This window comes from Triturus cristatus, chromosome 4_1, assembly GCF_964204655.1.
Source record: "Triturus cristatus chromosome 4_1, aTriCri1.1, whole genome shotgun sequence".
NCBI classification, from domain to species: domain Eukaryota; kingdom Metazoa; phylum Chordata; class Amphibia; order Caudata; family Salamandridae; genus Triturus; species Triturus cristatus.
In genome coordinates, this window is record NC_140585.1 from 881,059,215 (window position 1) to 881,082,884 (window position 23,670).

The 23,670-nt window shown below is 42.9% G+C and overlaps 1 protein-coding gene across 1 annotated transcript in view; it reads left to right on the plus strand.

Annotated features, from left to right (window-relative positions):
• LOC146855703 (uncharacterized) overlaps positions 1-23,670 on the plus strand; it is a 1,104,791-nt gene that overhangs the window by 526,753 nt on the left and 554,368 nt on the right. The window contains exons 51-52 of the mRNA XM_085653597.1: positions 915-959; positions 6,566-6,637. Of these exons, the coding sequence (XP_085509723.1) occupies positions 915-959; positions 6,566-6,637 (117 nt within the window). The remainder of the gene's footprint in view (positions 1-914; positions 960-6,565; positions 6,638-23,670) is intronic.

Consider the following 23,670-nt stretch of genomic DNA (forward strand, 5'->3'; position numbering starts at 1 on the left):
GGAGACCATGGCAGCATCAAAGAATATGGGCTAAAAATCCTTGCACTGATCACGGATCTACAGCCTTCTGATGGTCTTTGATGTTTCCAGTGTTGATGTATTTTCCCAATTTTGAATAGACCAATATAAATTCTGGCGTAGGTTTTAAAAATGTAATGGAAGAGCTTTCTACCAAATAAGGCTGCAGCGTATCTTTAGTGCAGGTAGATAGTAGCACACAATAGTGATTCCACAATTGGCAAGATATTTGGTCCAATTAAGGAAGAGACGTGTTTGTTTCTTTAGAATTCCTTTGAAAAGCTGCTACAAAGAGTTGGTTTTCCATGCCAATTGCATATCTGAGCTGTTTAACACTAGATGAAGCTTGACATTATGGTCAAATGTATTTGTTCCATCACTTTTCTCAAATTGGAGCCATATCAAGCTATGCTAGTCTTACATTAAGTATTTGAAGTAAGAACGCCACACTAGATCCCTGGACACTTCGGCTGTCTGCAGGCTAAACTTCTGATCACACTTGGGACAAGACACCTAGCAGCTAGGAATCCTCGGAAACTGCGGAAATAATTATGTACAATGCTTACAGAACTGAGGTGAACCTATTAATGTTGATACAGAGCGTTGTTTAGATTAAAATTCATTGCTCGCTGAAATGGATTTGATTTTAAGCAAAATTGGTGTAGCTTTTTTGTTAAATTCTGCTTTTATTTCTGTGCATCACATATTGTGCAGCTGAATGGGGTATATATCATATACATTATTCACCATTCTCTTGTTTGTTTTTTGTATACTACTATTGTTACTCTTAATACCATACGAATGGTTTTTAGTGCATATCAATTACCAGAATATTTCAGTGCACCGCACAACCTGATGAATGTTTGGATTTTTACATTTTATTCTGTGTCTGCCAGGGAGAGCCAGGACTCGCAGGAGATCCCGGAGAGAGAGGAATACGGGTAATATGCTTTTTTAAATGCCTTCATTACATTTTCTCATATTGCAAGGCATGCAGCCTAGAGCCGCAGTGTTTTAATATACAGATGTGACTAGAAAACCCAAGTATATAATCTCAGCAATGTTCATATGTTCATATACATTTTGAATCAATTTAAAAGATATCTGGAATATAAGAATATTTTTAAAAATCTGAAATATTGAAATATGCAACGAGTGTGTCAGGACCCCTTTCAGAGGGCAGGCAGGAGCTACTGGTCCCAATCGTGGGTTTTGAGGTGTTGTACTCCTGATTTCCGGGGGCCCGCATACTAGGGATCTTGAGCAACTGTGCCAAGTACCCCTTCAGCACTCGTGGGGTGGGAGGGCAAGGTAGATACATGGGAGTGAACACAGGCTCACAACTCAAAGTACGTTGAGCAGTAGCAAGAAGGACTGTGCAGTCAAATACTTTCTTTTATACTAAAAGTAGTATTTATATACCAACACAAAGTGAAATACAGCATAATCATGCAGTACACACACTCATCTGTGTTCAGGGCTTTAGTGTTCGATAGGCAGGTCCCCGTGTCTCACTTCCCTTTCACTAGTGGTAGGGGTATTCCCCATTCGCTATGGGTGATATTCAGGGTAGGCCACACTAGTAGTCTAGGCTTCAGGAGTCCCACTCCGGCTCTTTTCACTGTCAAGTGTTCCAGCATTCTGAAGGGCTAATGGCAGAAAAAGTTTACCCAGGCCTTCCGGCCCTATGATCAGTCTTACCTGCTCCTGCAGGGATGGCACGAGCAGAGTCTCTGGGAGCCCTTAGCTCGCGGGTGGGATGGAGAACTGCAGCGGCTGCTATTGGTGAGTAGCACTCATGGCTCTGCAGGGGCAGCTAATGGTCATTCATGAAGCATGCTCCGGTGAGACAGTAAATTCCTCTCATTCTTCCTACAGGTAGGGGGGTGATGACGTCTGCTCTGGGTCCATCTTCAATCGTTGACTCTGGCCTGCATGGTTCTTCATGGCGGCTTCTATTGACGACAGCTTAAACAGGCAGTAGTCTTTGTCCTTTTCAGTGGCCCCTTCTGACAAATTTCGAAAATCTAAATTAATTTTTGTCATAGAAAAAAAGTGCACGTTCATTTAAGAAATGACAGTTTGAGCAAGCAATGTACATTTTTGCCAGAAAAATGAATGTGCCCCACGATTAAATTCAGAAACCAAATCTGCAATATCCGTTGAAGTTGGTATTAATATCAAACAAAAAATAAGAGAACATGTAAATAGTATGTTTTGAAAGTTGTCTCGAAATGAAGTATATATTTTAGTTTTTATATCAGTTTTAAATTATGAACAATGTCCAACATATCTAACGATGCATGTGAGTACAATAAATTTTAGAGCAAGCTAAAGCTGGCATGGCTATTCCTGGATAGACTTGGCTATCAGGTTGCATGGCTTATATATGCTACATGACAACCCAATCTGATTTAGCCTGCTGTTTTTCTATCATATTCTTCCTGCCTCTGGAAGATGAATGGGGTTATCACAGCATCTGTCTACAAGTCAAATTATGGACACAGTATTTAGTTAAAAAAAGCTATATTGGGGGTGGCCAGCATTAGGATCTGTCTAAATGTGACCTAGTTGAGCTCTGTTGGCCGAGACCTGGTAGTAGTCTCTGATTCAATCAAAAAATGGCTTTAAGAGTTCTCCGAACCATGCATGGCAACTGGAGACATTGTGCACAAGGAGAACTTGGCAGGTGGTGAATTATGGGCCCTGAACCTCTGATTTTCCTCCTGACAGTCGTTCTCCCCTTCCTCCAGGCAGAGTACCAAGATAGCTTCCATGACCACTGAAGAGTGGTGCATGGAAGGCGAAGGTAACATTTCCCCTTGCTCGACTGAGGCAGGAACTTTTCCCACCACTGCTGTCGCCTGGAATTGGACCTTGGGCAGAAGGCAGGGGTAATCAGATAGCTTGTTCCCCACCAGGTGGCCACATTGGCACCTCTCCAGCCCTACCCCTAGAGAACAGCATTATGCATCATGTCATGAGTAACTGATTTCTCCTGCCAGAGAGCAAGGTAAGTGACAGTGCCTGCTGCAAATGAAGATTGCAGTGGAGGGCAGCGAGAGAAAGTCGGGATCCACTGTTGGGCTCTATGGCTGGCAATGAGTGACCGCCCCAGTATCCTGTTTGCCTGGACCCAGCGGTGGTCCAGTGGGTGCCTGGGGCTGTTGGTCCTTTAAGAAAACAGTTTCTGATCCCTTGTTAACACATCAAGTCCTATATGAACCTTAATCCATATCAGTGCACCTCCACACAGAAACGCCCTCCTTTGGGAGGATGATCATTTATATAATTTCTGTTCCGTGCTGCAATGTATCACCCGGTTCTTATTCAGTGATGAAGCTGTGCTTATTCTCCAGGCCAGCTCATGCCACTGGGTGAATGTTATCTAGATTTGCTTTTTTAATAATGCCCACCTTAACTTTCAGCTGAGGTCTTCAATGTACAGAGTGGGCTGTGCTATGAATATTATTGCATGTCGGTCTCCCATTCATTGACTGCGTCTTTCCAACCCTATTCCACTTCCAACAGCTAACAATAAAAAAAGGTGCAGAAGATGCCCTCAATCAAGGAAGACTTTTCCACACAAAAACCTGTCTAGGATCTGACATGCCAGTCTCTGATGTAATGCACTTCACACATGGGACTGCACTGTGTGGGTTTTGAAAGATATGCTACTTGTTGCGATGGGCGATCTTCAAGCGCACAGGGCAGAGGGTCGCAAATGGGATGCCAGCTGTTGCAGCTTACATTTTAGTGGCAGGTACTCATGGTGAGCCACCTGGACTGCCAGGGTGAAATCTGGAAAGATAGACAGAGCATTACCTTCACAGAGGACATTTTGCTTCTCCCTTGTGAGCCAGAGAATAGTGTTATGATCTCTGAAGTTGATGAGTTTGGCTATAATGGGTCACCTTGGGGCTCCCGCATGGCCTGTGGTCCCAGGGACTGTTGCTCTCACTCTGCAGCGAGGAGTGGGGAGAACTTTTCTGCCCCAAATAATTCCTTGAGGAGGGTTTCCATGTAGTCAGCCATATTTTCTATGTTGATGGACTTCAGCAGGACCATTAGTCACGATTGTTACACCGGGACCTGGCCTCCAGGTCTTCGTTGTTTGTCTGGATGACCTTCACGACTTTTATTTATTGCTATGTCCAACTGTGCAATGTCCCAGGGACGAGATCCTTGCCTTGGTAGCATATAGTCTCTCTTCTTGCTTATTATGTTTGACGAATATCTTGTCCACTCTTGCCATAAGAATGTCCAGCTTTCCATTGATGGAGGTGAGGCTGTTTTGCATGTGGAGCAGAAGCGATTTAACACCTGGGTCATCCGTACCTTCATCAGCCATCTGTGGGATGACCCAGCCATCTGATGACAGGGCCCCTGTTGTGCTGCACATCAAACAGAAGTTTGGTCTGCCTGTGATCATCTTTTCCCATTTTGCAGCCATGTGTTTGGCACAGGAGTCACTGGGAGTGTCTCATGAGGGACTGCTCAGATTTATCCCTAGAGAATGTCCTAGTGCCATCTCTCCAGTACTTACAGCTCCAGTGCCTGGAATCCCCAGCGTAATACCCAGGCCCAAATGGGGAGTGGAGTTGGTACATCTGCAATTCAGCAGCTGATGGCCTCTGTCCTGTTCAGGCTGGTGTAGATCACAGGCAGCCACCCAAGCTGCCTGTTCTTTTTCTGTGTATTCCGTCTGCTGCTCTAGCCAATGAATCACCTTCTCTGTATGCTCTACTTCCTGCGCCCTGTGTCTGATGGTCACCAGTAATTTCTCTCCCTATCTAAAGGTTGAATGGGGCCATGTTCAAGAGCCCAAAACAAAGCTTGCACATTCTCACTAGAAGAACATTTTTCTCATTCATTAAAGGTTACTGTGTGAACCAAACACATAGGAGAAATTGATTAGGCTAGAAGCATGTCCGTGTGGGGGCCAGGTCCCACCAAATAAAATTATTGCCATAAATAGCATCAGAAATTACACCTCTTTGAAGTATAAATATTAAAAAATGCATTTAGTGAATCAGGCAAGGAATGATGTAATGTTTTCATCTTTATTTTATGTCTTCCTCATAAGGCATTACCTCTATTATACTTCGCAACATCCACTCCCCCCCCCCCGCCACATGCAACAATATGAGGTACAGTCTCAGGAGTGATGCTGAAAGACCAGCTTTGAGAAAGCCATATCGAATTAAAAAAGTATCCAGATAAGGCTGATGTAAATAGTCAATAATTAGAGCTCACCAAAGGGCCAAAAGTAAGTGGTGACAGATATTTACTTCTAGAAAAGAGAAATCTCACTTAAGCTGGACATGGGGAAGACTCCAGTAGATGAAAGGATAGTTGATGGCGTTAATGAACGGATAAGTTGAAAGCAGCATAAAGAAGCAACACTTGTTTCAGTTTAATTTAGTTCACTTGTAGAGTGCCTAAACCAGAAATGGTATCCACGTCATTCGAACATAACCACCTTAATTATGCTCTACCAAACTAGTAATTCTTCAACTTTTTCTTAAATACATCAAAATTCTGCAACTTCTTGAGGTCAATGTGAAGCGAGCTCGAGAGACGCCTGCTGGCTGCTTGTAGTAGATTGCTATAGTGTTTCTCTCGAAGGAGTACACAAGATAAGACTACTTCTCCAATGATCTGGATAGTCTAAATGAAGAGCTTTCATGGCCACAATAAGCACAAGATATTTATTGATAACCAGTGGAGTTTCATCAAAACAGGGGTGACATGGGAGTTCTAGAGCAAGCCTACAACAGCTCTAGTGATAATTCTCTAACTTCTATAATATTTTTAGGGGCCCCAAGGAACCATAAACTATAGATGCGTACTTAGAATCCAACAATGGCCCTTCGCGTTGGTCACTCTTGCCCTTTCCTTAAGAAGAGGCCGAAATAGTCATGGAACCAAGGTACAAGGATATTGTTGTCAGAATATCATCTGACATAAATAGTGTCCTAAATATCATCAACATTTATTGCCACATTGAGTATATAATAGAAAATCTACACTTAAAGGGCAATAATTTAGTAAATGATATTAAAGACACAATATTTATGTCAGAAGGCATATCTGTATATGATCTTTTATTGTACAATCCCCTATATCATACCTCCCTTTACACCTCACAGTATGCTTTAAATCCTCCACAACAAATGGAAAGACTGATGATCATTTCACAGCTGCTACTTGTCATATTGGAGGCCTCCCAAGAGTCATTTAGCAGAGTGTAGAATAAATTTGACGATGACAACTGGCTCCAGCTGCTGGCAGAAGGCATCATTTACACATCATGTCCTAATCACAGGAATGTGTTGAATACCTGACCACAAATAGAACTTTGCACACTAATACCAGTTAGCATTCTTTGACATCCAATGAACTGCAAGCGTTTCTTCCTGGGTTAATGCCAGCCCAGTCCTTAATCTGCCACTGTTTAAAAATATAGGTATTGTCTTTACAACTACCATAGTGCTGAATTAATATGTTCTTGCTTAAGTCTAACATCCCCTCTAAATGTTTTTAGGGTCCTTTAGGGCTTCCTGGACGTCCTGGTGACCAGGGGATTAAAGGTGAAATCGGACAATCCGGCATAAATGTAAGTACTTCAGCTAGACCTGCTCGTCCAGCCTGTGAATACTGTGGTGACACATATCTGAGGTACTGTGTACTCTTCTGTTGATTTTATCTAGCACTGAAAGAGCAGAAAGAATCCAGAAAATGGATATCATAATAGGGCACAAATTTCACTTTAAATCCAATGAGCGATGTCTTCGAGACATAAACATGCTTGCCCTTGTTTGGTGATGAGGCTGCGGTATGGATACTAAGTAACCTTCTTACTGTAGGAAGCTGGCTCTTTATATAGTATATCAAAACTAGAAATACTGTGCAAAGAGTCCAGGTATTCCTTCATAAGTGGACAGGGAATTGCTGTAGCAATCCCAAGGTGCTCTCCTAGGGGGTAGTGTAGTCGAGCAGGCTTAGGCTTATTAGAGAGGAGTGTTAAACATCTGCAAATACACACAGTAGCGATAAATGTTCCACATGGCTCAATAAGGAGATCTACACAAATGTATTAAAATAACGTATCTTTATATATATTTAGGCACCAGAATCAATATGATCAGGTAAGTACGTTTTTCCTTTTGAAAAATCGACACTGCATATTTCTGAAGCAGCAATGTTGTCCTATGGGAGGAAAAACAAGTACGGCATTCAGGTACAGTACAGTGATTTACGGGACCAATCTCCTGGACTTAAGGTGAGTATTGGGCAAGATCCATGCAGCACCAGTAGGTCACATCCAGTGGCACTAGTGCGTCCGGGTGCAGTGAGCAAGACAGCGTCAGGTGCCCAATGTTAGTCAATGGAGCTCGGTCTACGTGAAAAGAGGCTGCAGGTTTGGACTGGGAGGCCAGTCAGGCTAAACCAACCAGAGGGTTCAAATCTTGCAATGCTAGGGGGCGTGGGGACACCAGTGGTACTATTCTCCTCAGGCCGGGGCGGCTGGGTGCAGAGGGTCCTTGAAGTGTCCGGTTTCTTCGTCCAGGAGCACTCGTGGTTAAGGAGGCCTGCACACAGAGGTTTCAGCCGATGTCGAGGAGTTCACGAGAGGTGAAGCCAAGGTGGAATCTATCTCTTGAGGGCTTAGGGACCATACTGACACCATTAGCCCTCTCCGACTCGGACTGGGGGGCTCGGGTGAAGTGGTGCTTGATGGCGACGGGTTTCTGCGGGTCTGAAGTCCTCACGGTTCGTCTTGGGGATGCCTTCAGAATTGAGTAGAGTCCACAGGAGTCCTGGGTCTTACTTGAAGGCAGGCAGTCATCCCAGCCTTTGGGAGGCATAACAGCTGCAGGAAGAGATGACTTTGGGGCAAATTTGATGGGAACAGCAGACCGGCCGGCAGGGCTGGGGCCAGGTCAGGTACTCCTTCATCAGTCTTTGCTTTTGCAGCTCTTTAGTGCCCTTCTTCTTCTTCTTAGGTCAGCAGGATCTGATTTTCTGGTGTCACAGGCTCCCCTAAATACAGAATTGATGGGCTTTGGGGGAGTGTAGGGTAGTAGCCAATGCACTACAGGTCCCAGGGGTCGCTACGCTCCCTATATGACCACTTCCTGTAGGATGTGGGCATAACCCTGTCTCAGAGTTCCTGCGTTTACCAAGATGGCTAACTTTGAAAAGTCGCTTCCACTTCAGGTAGGCCACCTTAGGGGTGGTACTAGCCTGAGGTTGGACACGTCTATCTGACTAGTTAATTTTCCTGCCTGTCCAAGTGCCAAAGGGTTATGGACAAAGGGGTTTGGCTTCTTATCCTGTCGGAGAAGTCAGATTTGCGTACCAAAGTCGGTGGTCCCTTCGAAGCTCCCATTTGTTGAAATGCTAATCTGCAGGTCATCCTGTAGGAGGGGGTGTGAACATCCTCTGCCCAGGCAGGCTTTGTTTCTGACCTCCGAAGAGCGAAATCCTTCACCCTTGGGGGTTAGAAACACGTCTCTGGTAACAGGCTGGTAAAAAACAGTTATTTAGCACACCAGTAGCTGGTAATTTTTCAGGGGGTACCTCTAAGGTGCCCTCTGGGTGCACGTATTAATTTATCCAACATTGGCATCCATGTGGGTTAATTAATACGAGATGTTTGATACCAAACATCCCTATTTTCAGTGAAGCCATCATGTGGCTGGGGTACTCGTTTTCACCAGTGTCCAGCAAATGTTCTTAAAATGGCTTCCCAGGTTAACCTGTACTAGAAGCAATAGAGCTGACCGGCACAGGGGCATATCTGCTCATGCATATATGTCCTCACATGTAGTATAGTGCGCCCTGCCCTATGGCTGTAAGGCCTGTTCTAGGGGTGAATTACCCATACTGCATGTAGTGTCTACAGGCATGGCCCATAGGCTGTGTACCATGTTATGTTTTCTCTTTTGTCTGCACCAAGATACGCACCCTGAGGTGGCAGCCTATATGTGTTTGGTGAGGGCTCCTTTTGGTTTGTATGATTCGATCTGCAGCCCTCAAGAACCCTCTTTAACCTCCTTGCCCTAGATACCAGGGGTACCATTTACTTAGGACTTACAGGGAGTACTAAAGGTATTGCCAATTGGGGAAACAATTGTACAGTTTTGGGAAAGAGATCTGGCACTGGAGCTCTGGATAGCAGGAACCCAGTGCACTTGTGTTGCTGGAATATGAATATGCTTTGAAAAACAAAATAGAAGAGGTGTTTGGCAAAACAGGAACAGTTGGTTTAATTAAACGCTTCAGCTGGGAAACATCCACAGAAACGGGTCTGTGGACTCTATCAACATACATTTGTTCTGAATGCCATTATATACAGTCTTTGCAGCATCATAAAGCAATGTAAATCTTATTATAGCGAAAGGAATGCGGGCCTAGTCATGGGGTGTAAATCAGACCACCTAATAGTGAATGTAGGTGGGTTTCGACCTTGTGTGGACACAATGAGGGCCAGTAGGTGAAGTGTCCAGATGTCCAGTATGGGGAGCGCGTGATCGCTGCCTGTACTGTGTGTGCTGTGCTCTGATTGCCTGAGTGTTCCAGCTTCATGTAGCATCTAACTTTATGGTGTTTTGGGAACGTGCGCACTCCTCCGGCCATATGTGCTTTATTGGGGCCAATCTCCTGGGACCATTGTGGTGTTGCTGCCAATCTGTGGGACTAATCTGGGTTTTTCCAGTTTGTGTGTTTGTCATGCTAGTTACGTGCCACCCCCATATGATCTGGCAATCAGTAGCCTCGGTCCTAGGCCACCAGCCTGCCTGATAACGTATTTCTTACTCAGGATTGATGGAGAGGTCATCACTGAAGAGTTCGACAACAGTGACTTAATCTTGTTTTTGAACATACATGTATAGTTGTGTAGGCTGCCATCATTATTAACACTTGAAATTGAAATCTAATCAAATACCAGGCAAAAAGTGGGGGTGATCATGTCAAAAAGGGGCACTTTCCTACACTTACTAACACCAGAATCAAAAGGATGTTATGGTATATTTTAAATCAAAGCAACATCATAAAATTGTTAAAAAGTGATAAAGCGCTGTACCATATCAACTCAGTTGATATGGTACCTGCACGTGGATACCAGATTAGTAAACCGAAGCAAGTCAAGTTTGCTTTACCAGATTTAGCGCAAACAGTGACATATTTAGACCATTCAGCATAAAGATAACAAATTATAGGGAAAATGCCTATCCTTCTATTTTAACAAGGCAAGTACCCACACCATTAATGAGGTACGGCTCTTTATTACAAAAAAGAGATTGTCCATACTAAATATTAGGGAATGCAACAGGGTGACTAGCAAGTCACATATTGTCAGATCTATTAACATTGGCAGTTGTAAACAGCAGAGGTGACTTGAGACAATCAGTCACAAATTTTGTTTCATACATAGATTGCAGTTGGCTACCGTTGGCATTTACCAATTTTTCTATGGATTGAATGACAGCTTCACTGACATCCCCAATCTCGAATATGACCACATTGAATATTTGCTCATGAAATATGGGAGGTTTGCCCCAAAAGATTGGAGATTACAAAGTTGTTACATACTGGCAGCAATTCAATTAATCACACTCCAAGGCACATGGGCCCTATACTCAATACCATCAATCAGAATAATTGAACACAGCAACCTCGCAATAAACAGCAAATGGAAAGGATGCCCAAATGGGCGGGGCGCTATCAATCTACATTAGTTCCAATTTAATATGTGAGTTGGTCAGATCCATGTGAGCGAGGTTTGAATGTTAGCCTTGAAAATGTAAGGCTAGTCACTAGAGCAGACGCTCCCACTAATCAAAATCAACATCTACATCAATCCAGGCTGAAAGAAAAGAGATCAATCTTGGAAAACTGCATAACATAATAATGGATCTGGAATCCGAGTATAGTGATGCCAACTTTCTCTTGACATGGGATTTCAGTCTTAGTCTATTCCAAAATCCCTGTATGTATGGTAAAAATTCTAACTCATGGTTTCATATGGGACATTCCAAACCAGGACCTTCCCCCAAGTATGTGACGAGATAGATTGTTACAAAAAGTTCTAACTTCATGTTTGGCATCTGGATTGAGAATGGTAAATTGTAGAGTTTGTGTTGACAAGCCCCTATCCTACACCTTAGTAAGTCTTTCTACATGAATAACATAATTTAAAATTGATCAGTGCCCTGAAAGTGAACAATGTCCTCCGATCATCAAGCTTAACACAAGGTATTGTTCTTTCACAAACACAAAAACCTTAATAAGCTGTCCTCACACAGAAAATCGAAAGAGGGTCATTGAAATGAAATACTAGAAACAGAAATAACTGATCAATGTGTAGCCCTGCTTAAGCATTCCAATGAATTAGAAGACAATATAACAAATTTGGAGCGATTGATTGAAAATCTTCCAACACTGCATCCAATCAGGAGCATCACCAAATGTCAAAGCCTAGGCTACAAGAACAAAATAAATGGATCACAGAAGTAATGAAATTAAAAGAAGAAGCATCAAATAGAGAACTAGGAATCTTAAAAAAAACCCTTACAACCAAGACCAACTACAATAGTAAAAGAGATCAGGAAAAATTACAAAAATGAAGTTTGGACTGTAAAGAAGCATCATTCCAAAATATTTAGGAAAATAATAAACAAAACAGAAAAGGGACACTTACTGGCTAATAATGCAAATATTTGTGAATCCATGTGAGCAAATCACTTACATACTCAATATTCATAGAGGGGGGTCTTGCAATGGAACACACCTCTGTAAGGGAAGATCATTTAAAAATCATTCACAATGATATAGGGCAGTATGCCAAGGACGTAGGAAAAGAGGAGGAGATATCATATATTTCAAATGCAACACAAATGGATTACAATGAAGCTCAGCTCCTGAAAATAATTACTAATAGCCACACTGATGGACCAAATAGATTACCTCCGGCCCTATTTAAAACAAATACTGGTCTAACAATCTACTTACTCTATACAAGTACATTCTGTGCACTGAGGATGTTCCATAATCGTGGATGGGTTCAATAGTCCACCGATCTACAAGGGAGACAATAAATCAAATCCTGTCAACTACTGTTTATAGCTTTTTAGGTTACGGGGCAAAATAGTTGCCAAGCCTCTTACTTCAGGATCTTAACGATTGGGCCAATGAGCAAAAAGTAATTTCTTGGAATCGGATGAGTTTCCGCCGAAGAATAGAGAACCAATTTACTGGCACTATCACTTATCATGGAACAAACCTTCCACTGTCATATACTTTTGTGCACTTGTTTTGTTGACTTCAAAGTCTAATTCGATTGTGCACCAAGAGACATCCTAGGGAAAAGGCTAACTACATGGAAAAATCCATCAAGGTTATTAAGGGCAATTCAACGTCTATATTCCAACACATGGATATGCATCAGACTCCATGATGGCACCCACCCGTCTAGGAAAGTATGTACATTGACTGTATTAAATCAAGGATGCATCCTAGCACCCTTACATTTGACGTGCACATCGGTGACTTAACAACAGATGTGGATAAGGTAAATGCACACCCACCAAAATTGTGTGGCAGAATAATTCAAACCTGCTCTATGCTGGTGACCGGGTGCTATTCAGTAGAATCAAAATTGGTCTTCAAAGGCTGCTTAGCAAATTGTATCATTACACTGAATGAAATACACCAGAGTGCAACATAAATAAAACGAAAATCTTATTGATGGGAAAGGAGAGCAAGAAAACTGGAACGTGGCAAATAACAGTAGTGAAGTTATTAAAGAAAATGAATACAAATATATAGGTTCTAAAGTCGATTCCACAGGCTCTTTCCTCCTGCATAAGCAGTTTATTAAATCAAAAGTTTATGCCATATCACCAGCCTTTTTAACACTGTCCAACTGTTACTATGGGACCTACTTTTGTGGAATCAGTTAAAAAAATCATGGCTGCCAAGTTGCTTTTCAATATTATCTATGGCAGTGAAATGGTACGAGGAAGAGATGCTAAGCTCCTCGATGCTCTAATTGTAGAACATACAGATTAATCTTTTATTTCCTTAAACAGTCATCTCAGGCACAAGTTTGGCTCCTGATGAAGTGCCACAAATTGACAACAAAAGAAGACACACTTCATCCGCTGCTATGGTTAGAAATTGCTAACTTGAACTTAAAAGCTGCTTTTTGATCCTTTATAGAGGAATCTCTGAGCACTCTGCAAGCAAGAGAACTCTGGAACCTGCTCGCCACCCAATAGGTATTCAAAAGAGTCTTGCACAAGAACATTCAAAAGTTATTCAGGCCGGAGGATGCCATGGCAATGTTATTCGTATTAGGATGGCTGTGGAAATATGGATTTTTCTGGTCAGTTATGTCCCCTATCTTGGACCCCAACGGTTCTATGTGCATGTTACAAGTACATGTATGTTCCCTCCAGTTCCAGTTATGAAGACGCAAATACATGTGCTTCCACCGTTAACATGTCCTCTTTCAGATCCGCCATGAATGGGCCGGATATTCCATCCCTAAGTACGAAAGGCCACCGGCTTTATATGGTTCACTTATGCCATTTTACAGTCCAGGCAAGTAGGCCCTGATTCTGTCATCAAGCTTTTCTTGCTTTCTGCCTCTAAAAGCTCCAGTCTGAGCCTGCATCTGTGACCATGAACTTTGTCTCATCCTCTGCGCGGCTCACGATGCCTGACACCAGCTTGCTGCCTGCCAAGAACTGTATTTCACCTTCGAAATTATCTGCTCCGTTCCCTATCCAATGCATTCCTGTCTAGTAGTTTAAGTAAACATTCTGCCAGCTACCGAGCAGAGGCCCGGCTTCTCTGTCTTTATACAAGTAATTCATAGCCCTATTACCATGGAAGACTTCTGCCCTCGCATCTAGTGTAGACACTTAGACGCTTGTACCGGCACTAACAGTCAGTATAGTCAGTATAGAATAAGATTCTACTCCAAGAAGGCCTCTCTTTTGGATAACATAGTTCTTTAAACATAGGATGTTAGATATGATTTGGGATTAGGTTGACTTGACCCTCCAGACATCTGTCGCCACATGTAGAGCTAAATGTCAAGTCCCCTTCACCCCCTAGCTGCACGTCAATCACACGTCATGCTGCTGCGCGCGCATCTCTGCCAAGTATTTCTGCTGACATTGCGAAATTCTTTCATGGAACCACCCCATTATGACATCATACCTGATGACGTTCCTTTGTTACGCCCAATCACGCCCATTTTCATTACGCATGAATAATGTTATCTTCCTTATCAATTGTTACGCCTCTCGCATTTGCTTCACTGTAATGCCTATTGTATAAAAGTGAATAATTATCAATAATGTATGTACTTCACTTCCTGAGCCTCCGTGGTGATGGAACCTGGAGTCCACGATTTCGAAATCGTCCATTGGAATAAAGCCCGTTCCTGACCTCTAATACCGAGGATTCTGCCTCTTATTTATTGAGCTATTTTTTATTATGTTCTGTATCAAATTAAGTCCCGGTAATTAAATTATTTACCACATAAATGGCGCCCGAATAGGGACACTTTCTCATCTCACGCGCCGGCGGTGCGTTGCAGGCCCGGTCTCCTGCCACAGCTGGACGGACAACAACGCGTACCAGCAGGATTTCCTGTATCTCCCTCCGGTCAAGCGGGGGCGACTGAGGCTGCGATCAACACCCAGACGAGGCGGTGAGAAGTGCGAAGTATCCCGACCAGAGCCTAGCTGAGAGAGCAAGATCCGAGGTATACAGAGGCCCACCAGGTTTCCGATGTCCCGACGTGTCCGAAGTTTTCGAGTCAAGTCCAGTCTAGTCCGGTCCAGTTCAGTTCAGTTCCGTTCCGAGGCCTTCCGTTCCGAGCTACCCGGTGAGTACCATTACTGGGGAGGCGTTCTGGCGTGCACATAAGTTGTGCCGGTCCAGACGGGTTTGGGTACACAAATCCGGTCTGCACTGTTTCAGCAGTGTATCTGTACTGTTTAGCAGTATATCTAGTATATCAAGTATATAAGTTCAGAATAATTTCCGTTAATGTCGAGAAATATGTTTTATGATTAAGTTTTCTTAGATCGTCATCATCATCGCTGCTCATTTAAATATTAAATGTTAAATGTATTAATACGTCCTGCATATTGTGGTGTGAATGACTGTTCATTATTGTGTTTTATTGTATTAAGTTTGTTCAAAACCAAGTATCAGATCAGTTCTCAATATGCCGCTCTTTTCGAAACTAAGACAGATCACAACTAGAAAAGGGGTACTCGAAGAAGCTGTTCCCATTCCTCCTAGGGACACTCCAGGGTACTTCATGTATCATAAACACGGCCTAGACGCTATATTATTTCTTGATCTATGGGTAGACTACACTAAGGAATTACCAGAAAGTCAGAGGTGGCCCGCAGCTGGGACCTGGGATGCAGATTGCATCGTGAAAGTAGAGGAAGAATTATGGAAAAAGAAAGCCAGACAGTCACAGAAAGACGCCATTGAATTATGGCGTAAAGAATCGTATAGACGCACAGAAAAAGCACGTAGACAGGAAGAGAAGAGTAGAGAGAATTCAAATAAAGTCCGAGAAAATCTATTAATTGAAGAAGGTACACGAGTAAAATCAGAACAAGTAGACAGACAAAGAAATGCCCTTATGAAGGGTATGTATCCCCTTCTGGCCGAGGGATTACCTAAGGCTACTCCGGGGATACCAAAAGACTTGCCACCCCCATTATTTCCAATAAAAGTACATCCTAAGGGGCATCCTAGAACAGCAGAAGATGTTTTTCTTTCCTCATATTTAGATGACGCAGCTCCCGAGTATGCTAACCCCGCCCCACATAGACCGTCGGCCGGGGAGGTTCAACGCCAAGATCCTGTATCTGTATCTCTACAACAACAAAACCTGACACAAAATCCGGCAAGCACGTCCGTTTCCACATCTGTTCCTACAGCTACTTCTATAACTGTGTCCACACCTATAGTTGCTGTATCGCGTTCTACGAATCCTTTCACGCCCGATACTCCAGACGGGGCTACTGGAGGTGCTACCAACATTTTTTCTACGCCACCCAGAGTAAATAAACTTACCTTTCAAGAGTCAGCACATCCACGTACCCCCAAACTCATAAATGCCCGCACGCTTAAGGAACTTCTAGTAGATTGTAGATATGACCCTGTGCCCGGCAAAGAGGACGAAATGATCATGGCATCATTACGTATCAGACGAGCCGCGGTGTATTTAGGGAAGTTACCAGGAATGACTGTGCATCTAGATAATATATATCATTATGTCCAAACAGGGCGAGATTCTGAAAGTATTAACAGAGCTATGGAATACCAGAAAGTGGAGATACAGGGGGAACTGTTACGTTTCCTCATAAATTGTGTGATCAGAAATCAAGACCGACCGGGGGTAGATCCGGAAATAATGCAAACTCTTACCAGATGGAGCCAGAATATATCAGAAGGGAGACATGATAGGCAAAAATGTATAATAGCCATGTGCAGAAAGATCCGAAAAGAAATAGAATGCCTACACGAAGAAAGATTAGCGGTAGACCAGTTTGAACAAAACGAGGAGGAGGAAGGATCAGGACCGTCCACAGGACAGTCAGAAACCATAGCCTATGTAGGTAGAGGAAGATCTTGTAATAGTACTAGATATTTTACTGACCCGATACGTCCGATATGTCCAGATAATAACAGGAATTTCCAAACACCTATAATAAATATGAGATCCCCCGAGCATTCGTTCCAAGCCGCTGATAAATTACTCCGAGAACGAAGGGGCTATCATTTACTCGATTCTATGGATGAACAAGAATTAGCCAGGTCAGCCGTTCATTGGGTTGACAGTCCCGGAAAATATGGTGATGATACAGTAGCACACACATTTTTGAACCTCACCCCAGATGAACAGCGTTTAGCTGGGATTTATATGATTCAACAACTTCTTATACTATATAAAAGCCAACATTCCGATCCTGGTCCCTTACCTGATATATTGACTGAATTACTCACGAATAGATGGAAAGGTTCAGGTACTAAGTTAATTAAGGAAATACTAGAATCCAGAAGGCAGTACATTCTTTTTGTATGTCCAGAACATGATTCACTGCCCATCAAGGAAAGACCGATGTATTACATGGACAGACAGAATCCCTTACGAGAAGTACACCCAATAAAGGGCGAGGACAATCAGTTTAAACGTGTATATGTATATACGCCCATATCAAAAATAGAATTGTTAGAAATGAAGAAAGTGGTACCCAGCCATGACAAAGACCCAGCGGGTTTCCACCGAGAAATTAAGGACATGTTACTCATGGGAGAGTATACCTATCCCGACATTATGACAATATTAAAGGTATTAATGCCTGCTGGCATTTATGAAAAACTCAAGGAAAAAGAGTGGGAGGTAGGAGACCAAAAGATAGATTGGACAGCATTAGAAAATGAAGAAAAGGCCCGAGGTCCAGGTTCGGGGCTTGGGGACAAAACTAAAGCACTACCAGGTTTACTAGTACAGGTACTGCCACGTTTATTAACCACGAAAAAGGAAGACTGGGGTGCAATCTCAGCCTGTAAACAAAAGCAAGATGAAGACACTAGTGATTTCTATGCCCGATTCGAAAAATGTTTTGGTATAAATAGTGGTATAAAAGCAAGTAGCGAGTCATACCCACATCTGTTTGTGACAAAATTAGTTGAAAATTCTTTGCCCCAAGTGAAGAATAGAGTATTAAAATTCGAGAGTACCTGGCAAGGTAATACCCCATCACAAATGTTACAAATGCTACAGTACCATTACAATAGAATTAGAGAAGAACAAGAACATGAGCAAAGACGCATGAAAGACACAAAAATGAAAATGCTAGTCTCCCAGACAGTTCCAGCTGAAGGTCATAAAAAGGGTACGACACAATCCAGTGATTCAGCAGGACCTGTAAAAGGGACATGCAACTATTGTAAACAGCCAGGACATTACATACACGATTGCCCAGTCCTGAAGCGTAATATCGCCACAGGTATTACAAAAGAAAGACCACGGCTACCTAGACAGGATCAGAATGAACAAGGAGCACCGCAGCATGCACAGGCCATGCCGGCTCCACAACAGTCTATACAGTTTGTGCCAGCCGCACCAGCGTTGCCTGCTGCTGCCACACAAACCACGACACGACAGCTGTACCAGACCGCACAGTATGACTATCCTGATTATCAACGATATGCATGAACCAGCCTAGAGAGGGAAGTTGACTTACCCCTTATCGAGGTCCCTGTAGACCAAGAAGGACCTTATGTACATAGTGAATTATTAGGCCAAGATAGAACATTTTTACTTGATACAGGGGCAAGTCGAACAACTATAAAACGTAGTGAAGTTCCAGGGGCACCCCTCTCAGGCTCACAGAATATTTCCCTTGGTTTTTCAGGAAAACCTATTGTTAATGAAGTATCACAGCCTCTTCCTCTTACGATAGGACCCTTGACCAGAACTACAGATTTATTGCTTACTAAATCATGTCCAGAAAACTTGTTAGGTATAAAAACACTGAAAGCTCTAGGAGCTATAATATGTTGTTCTCCGGAAGGAGTAAGATTGTTTTTACGTGATTTCAAAGGTCACTATGTGTCTCGAGACATGGATTCCCGACTGCAGACTTTACCGACACATTTATGGGCACAAGGCCCTACAGATGTTGGTTGCATGAACATTACACCATATCGAGTCACACTAAAGGCAGGAGTGGTACTACCACGAATGCGACAATATAAGTTACCCCCAGATGCTGTAATGGCTTTACTGCAAATCATTGACGAGCTTATTGACCAAGGAGTGGTTGTGGAGACCGACTCCAATATATGTAATTCACCGATAATTCCGATTCTTAAACGAACTGATCCAAAGGCTCCCCCAGTATATCGATTGGTTATTGATCTGCGCGAATTAAATAAATGTATTGTACCACAATACCCCGTAGTTCCAGACATCTCTTCATTACTGACAGCTATTGATTCCGAAGCAACATTCTTTACTGTAATTGATCTCAAGAACGCCTTTTTTAGCGTCCCAATAGATCCGGAAAGCCAATACTTGTTCGGATTTAGTTTAAATGGACGTAGCTTTAAATTCACACGCGCACCTCAAGGATTTACAGAAAGCCCCAGCATCTATAGCCAAGCACTGAAACGAGAACTTGACAGTATACACATGCCAGTCAACACTGCTCTGCTTCAATATGTCGATGATCTGCTGATCACCGCCCGAAGCGAACCTGAATGTGAAAAAGCATCACTGACGGTTTTACAATTTCTAGCCGAAAAGGGGCACAAGGTGTCCCCTTCTAAGCTGCAATTCTGTGTCCAGCGAGTTATTTACCTTGGTCACTTGCTGTCCAAGGAGGGAAGGCAGCTTACACCAGATCGTATTCAGTTAATAGCTAACATGCCAATACCCAAGACACAAAAGGAGGTGCGGGCTTTCATAGGCCTCACTTCATATTGTAGGCAGTGGATCCCTCAGTATGCATTTCTAGCAAAACCACTCATTCAATTAACAACACAGGAGGCAGCCACATCGACTGTCCTCCCTTGGACTCAGGAACACACACTAGCTTTTGAAAGCTTAAAGAAAGCTCTATGCCAAGCACCTGTTTTAGCAACACCATGTTACAGAAAACATTTTACACTCTTTGTTACAGAACGAGAAGGTACTGCCTTGTCAGTACTCACACAGGAACAAGCAGGATCACACAAACCGTGCGCTTATTTTTCTAGTACATTAGATCCCGTAGCTCAGGCTCTGCCTGCGTGCCTGAAATCAGTGGCAGCGACAGCTTTAGCAATCAGACAAAGCGATGCCATAGTGTTAGGACATCCATTGACAGTCCAAGTACCACATGCAGTAGAGGTTCTTGTGAATCGAACGCAAACACAACACTTGACTATAGCGCGACTTACAGGTTACGAATTAACATTGTTTCAGCCACATATAGAAATCAGACGTTGTAACACATTGAATCCTGCCACACTTTTACCTGTAAATGGAACAGACCCACTAGCTCATGATTGTATTGAAGTTATTACAATAACGACGAAACCCAGACAAGACTTGACAGATGTCCCATTGTCAGATCCAGACCTGACGTTGTATGTAGATGGTTCATGTATGAGAACAAGTACAGGAGAGTTAGTGGCCGCTTATGCAGTCACAACAGACACTGAAATTATTGAAACCAAGTGTATAAATACCTTGTCCGCTCAAGCAGCAGAGCTCGTCGCTCTGACACAGGCCTGTATTCAAGCCACAAATAAAAGAGTCAACATATACACTGATTCACGTTATGCATTCGGAGTTGTACATGACTTCGGCGTGCTGTGGCGAGAGAGAGGTTATTTAACTTCTCACGGTGCCCACATTCAGCACGGACCCCTCATTCATGCCTTATTAGATGCAATACATTTACCCACTGCAATATCGATTATGAAATGCAAAGCTCATACGAAAGTTACTGATATCATTTCTCAAGGCAATGATCTAGCTGACAGAACAGCTAAACAGACTGCTCAAACTCAAACATCCGACATGACAAAGACAATAGTCCAGACACCAACACATTGCATGATGGTTAAGGATCCCGCTCTTGATGTAATTGACATACAGACACATGCTACTCCAGACGAAATAAGGAAATGGACTGAATTAGGAGGGATCCAAACAGATCAAGGATGGATGACGAAGGAAAAATCCGTGTGGTTCCTTCCTGATTCAATGGTCCAAGTCATTATTAACACTGTCCATAGTCCAGCGCATCTAGGAGAGAAAGCTTTGCTAGACAGCATTCAACACATTTGGTTCAACAAACATTTACGAGCAGCAGCGAAACAAAAAGTTCGTACCTGTATGATCTGTTGTCAGTTCAACCCAGGAAAAAGCATTCCCGTAGAGCAGGGTGGATTTCAGCCTCCTGATCACCCTTTTGAAATTCTCCAGATGGATTATATCCAGATGGAACGATGTTGAGGATTCAAATATGTTCTCGTAGTTGTTTGTGCTCTTTCCCGTTGGACAGAGGCATACCCGGTTTCAGATTACACTGCCCCGACTACTGCCAAACAGTTAGTTCGAGAATTCTTCCCACGATACGGTTTACCACGTGCTGTCTACTCAGATAACGGCCAGCCGTTCTCATCCGAACTAATGAAACACGTTTCACTTTTGTTAGGTTATCAGTGGAAATTCCACTGTGTCCGACACCCCGAGGCAGCAGGTCTCGTGGAAAGACATAATCAGACCCTGAAAATTAGATTGTCCAAAATATGCAGGGAGAAAGGTGTCGACTGGGTAGTAGCATTACCAGTTGCACTCTTTTACATGAGAATGGTAGCACACTCTCGAACAGGGCTATCCCCGTATGAGGTGATCTTTGGCAGACCACCAAATATGTGGGGGACGCCTATACCACGTAAAATAACTGATATTGACTGTAATATGCTGACAGATTATTTGGCTTCCTTGATGTCTGCACTACAATCTTGTCGTTCACAGGTAGCTGCAGCTTTTCCTGACAACACTGAGGTGAAACCCCATGACGTAATTCCGGGGGATCTCGTTTTAGTGAGGAACTTTGATCGAAAGACTCAGCTGGATCCTAGGTGGAGGTCGACGCAATTGGTCTTGCTCACCACAAGGACAGCCGTGAAGATCGAAGGCAGAAAAGGCTGGGTACATTCAAGTCATATCAAGAAATTTTATGGACTACCATCCGATGTAAAAACTACACCTCGCGTGTCTTCACCCATTGACTCAAAACTTCCTTTGGTTGACTCAAGTAGTCACGAACATTATAAACTAAAACTCAGGTCTAATCAGTCGGGCAGTTTGATTGTTTAAGTCCTCTCCAAGGTGAAGCGGTTGAATTTGTCTCTGACATGTATCCCTTAGATCTGAATAGAGGAAAAACCCGAAAAATGTTGAAACGACATGCATACTGTAAATCACTGCGTAGTCATTGCACAGTGACGTTATTAATTTTGTTTTTCTTAAGTCTTTTAATAATCATTGCAAGTATATTGTTGCACATATATTATCCTATTTCTAGACATGTTTATAATGTTACTGCTGAACATTCTTTTAGTGAATTACCTCCGCATGAATTGTCATACAGATTTGCGCTGCGCAATAACACTTTTATTAGTATGTTACATCATTCCCATCAGGTTAGCAATGCTACAAATTGTTGGATATGTGGCCGACTCCCTCCCTATCAGAACTATAAAGGAATTCTACCTCTTTTTCCATACCCGTTCACACACAACGGCTCCTGTGGAGCATGGTTTAGCTTAATTAATTCCTTAGATTCAAATTCTGCAGTTTATCAAGACAAATGGGTATGGGGAAATCTGAACTTAGTTTTACTTAAAGTCTGCCACCCCAACAAGGAGGGACTTCCCAACAGAACAGGAACTGATCTAGAAAATGAAGTATATGGATTAGGTAATTTTACGCTTAATCTCCTGATCTTGAATGTCGAATCCGAAGCTAATCCAAGTTTGCCCGCCATGTCAGTATTTCTAGTAAAAGGTGAATTATGTGTGAGAAAGAATGGTTCCATACATATGGGCCATAGTAGATGCACCACTGTAATAGAATTCAGTGATCAAGGCAAGTCGACATTTAGAGCTTCCCGCCATTCCTATTTTATATGTGGTCAGACGGCATATGTACGTTTGCCTCTAGATTGGGATGGTACCTGCTACATTGGATTCCTTTTGCCACCTGTTTTTCTAGCTCCTCCTGATTATCACAGAAATACTCATTTAGTACACAATAGAGAAAGGAGAGATCTCCCAATAGTCGATTACACTGAAACAGCATGGGAAAAATACACAGATTTCAATAAAGGTCTCTTTCCCTATATAGGTACCGTTACTAATAGTAAGCTGATACGTAGATTAACTCGAACCCTTGAAGCAGTAGTGAACGAAACTATTTCCGCCTTAGGCAATTTAACAGAAGAGCAGTCTGCTATGCGGATTGTTGTGCTTCAAAATCGTCTTGTCCTTGACGTCATCCTGGCTGATAGGGGCGGAGCTTGTAGGGTCATCGGATCAAGCTGTTGCGTATTCATACCAGAAAATTCGCCATCTGTATATAAAGCTATAACGCGCCTTCATAAGATTGTGAGCCAGATACACCAGAATCCAGGCACTTGGACTTGGTCCGGGTGGTTTTGGAGCGTGTTATCAGCCTGGGGATGGAGAGTTCTATCCTTCCTAGGTATTGGCCTTCTCATACTATTCAGTTGCTGCTTATGCCTGCAATGTGGACCAGCGATTTGTGGTCTGTGTGCCACATCGTGTATTCCACATCAAGATTTTCGTTCAAGATCCCGGAAGAAGAAAGAAGAACAAATGATGCTATATGAACAGATCAATGGATTACTGAAGATTGATATCTCTTGACGGGCAAATAGGGGACAAGGAGGGAATGTGGAAATATGGATTTTTCTGGTCAGTTATGTCCCCTATCTTGGACCCCAACGGTTCTATGTGCATGTTACAAGTACATGTATGTTCCCTCCAGTTCCAGTTATGAAGACGCAAATACAT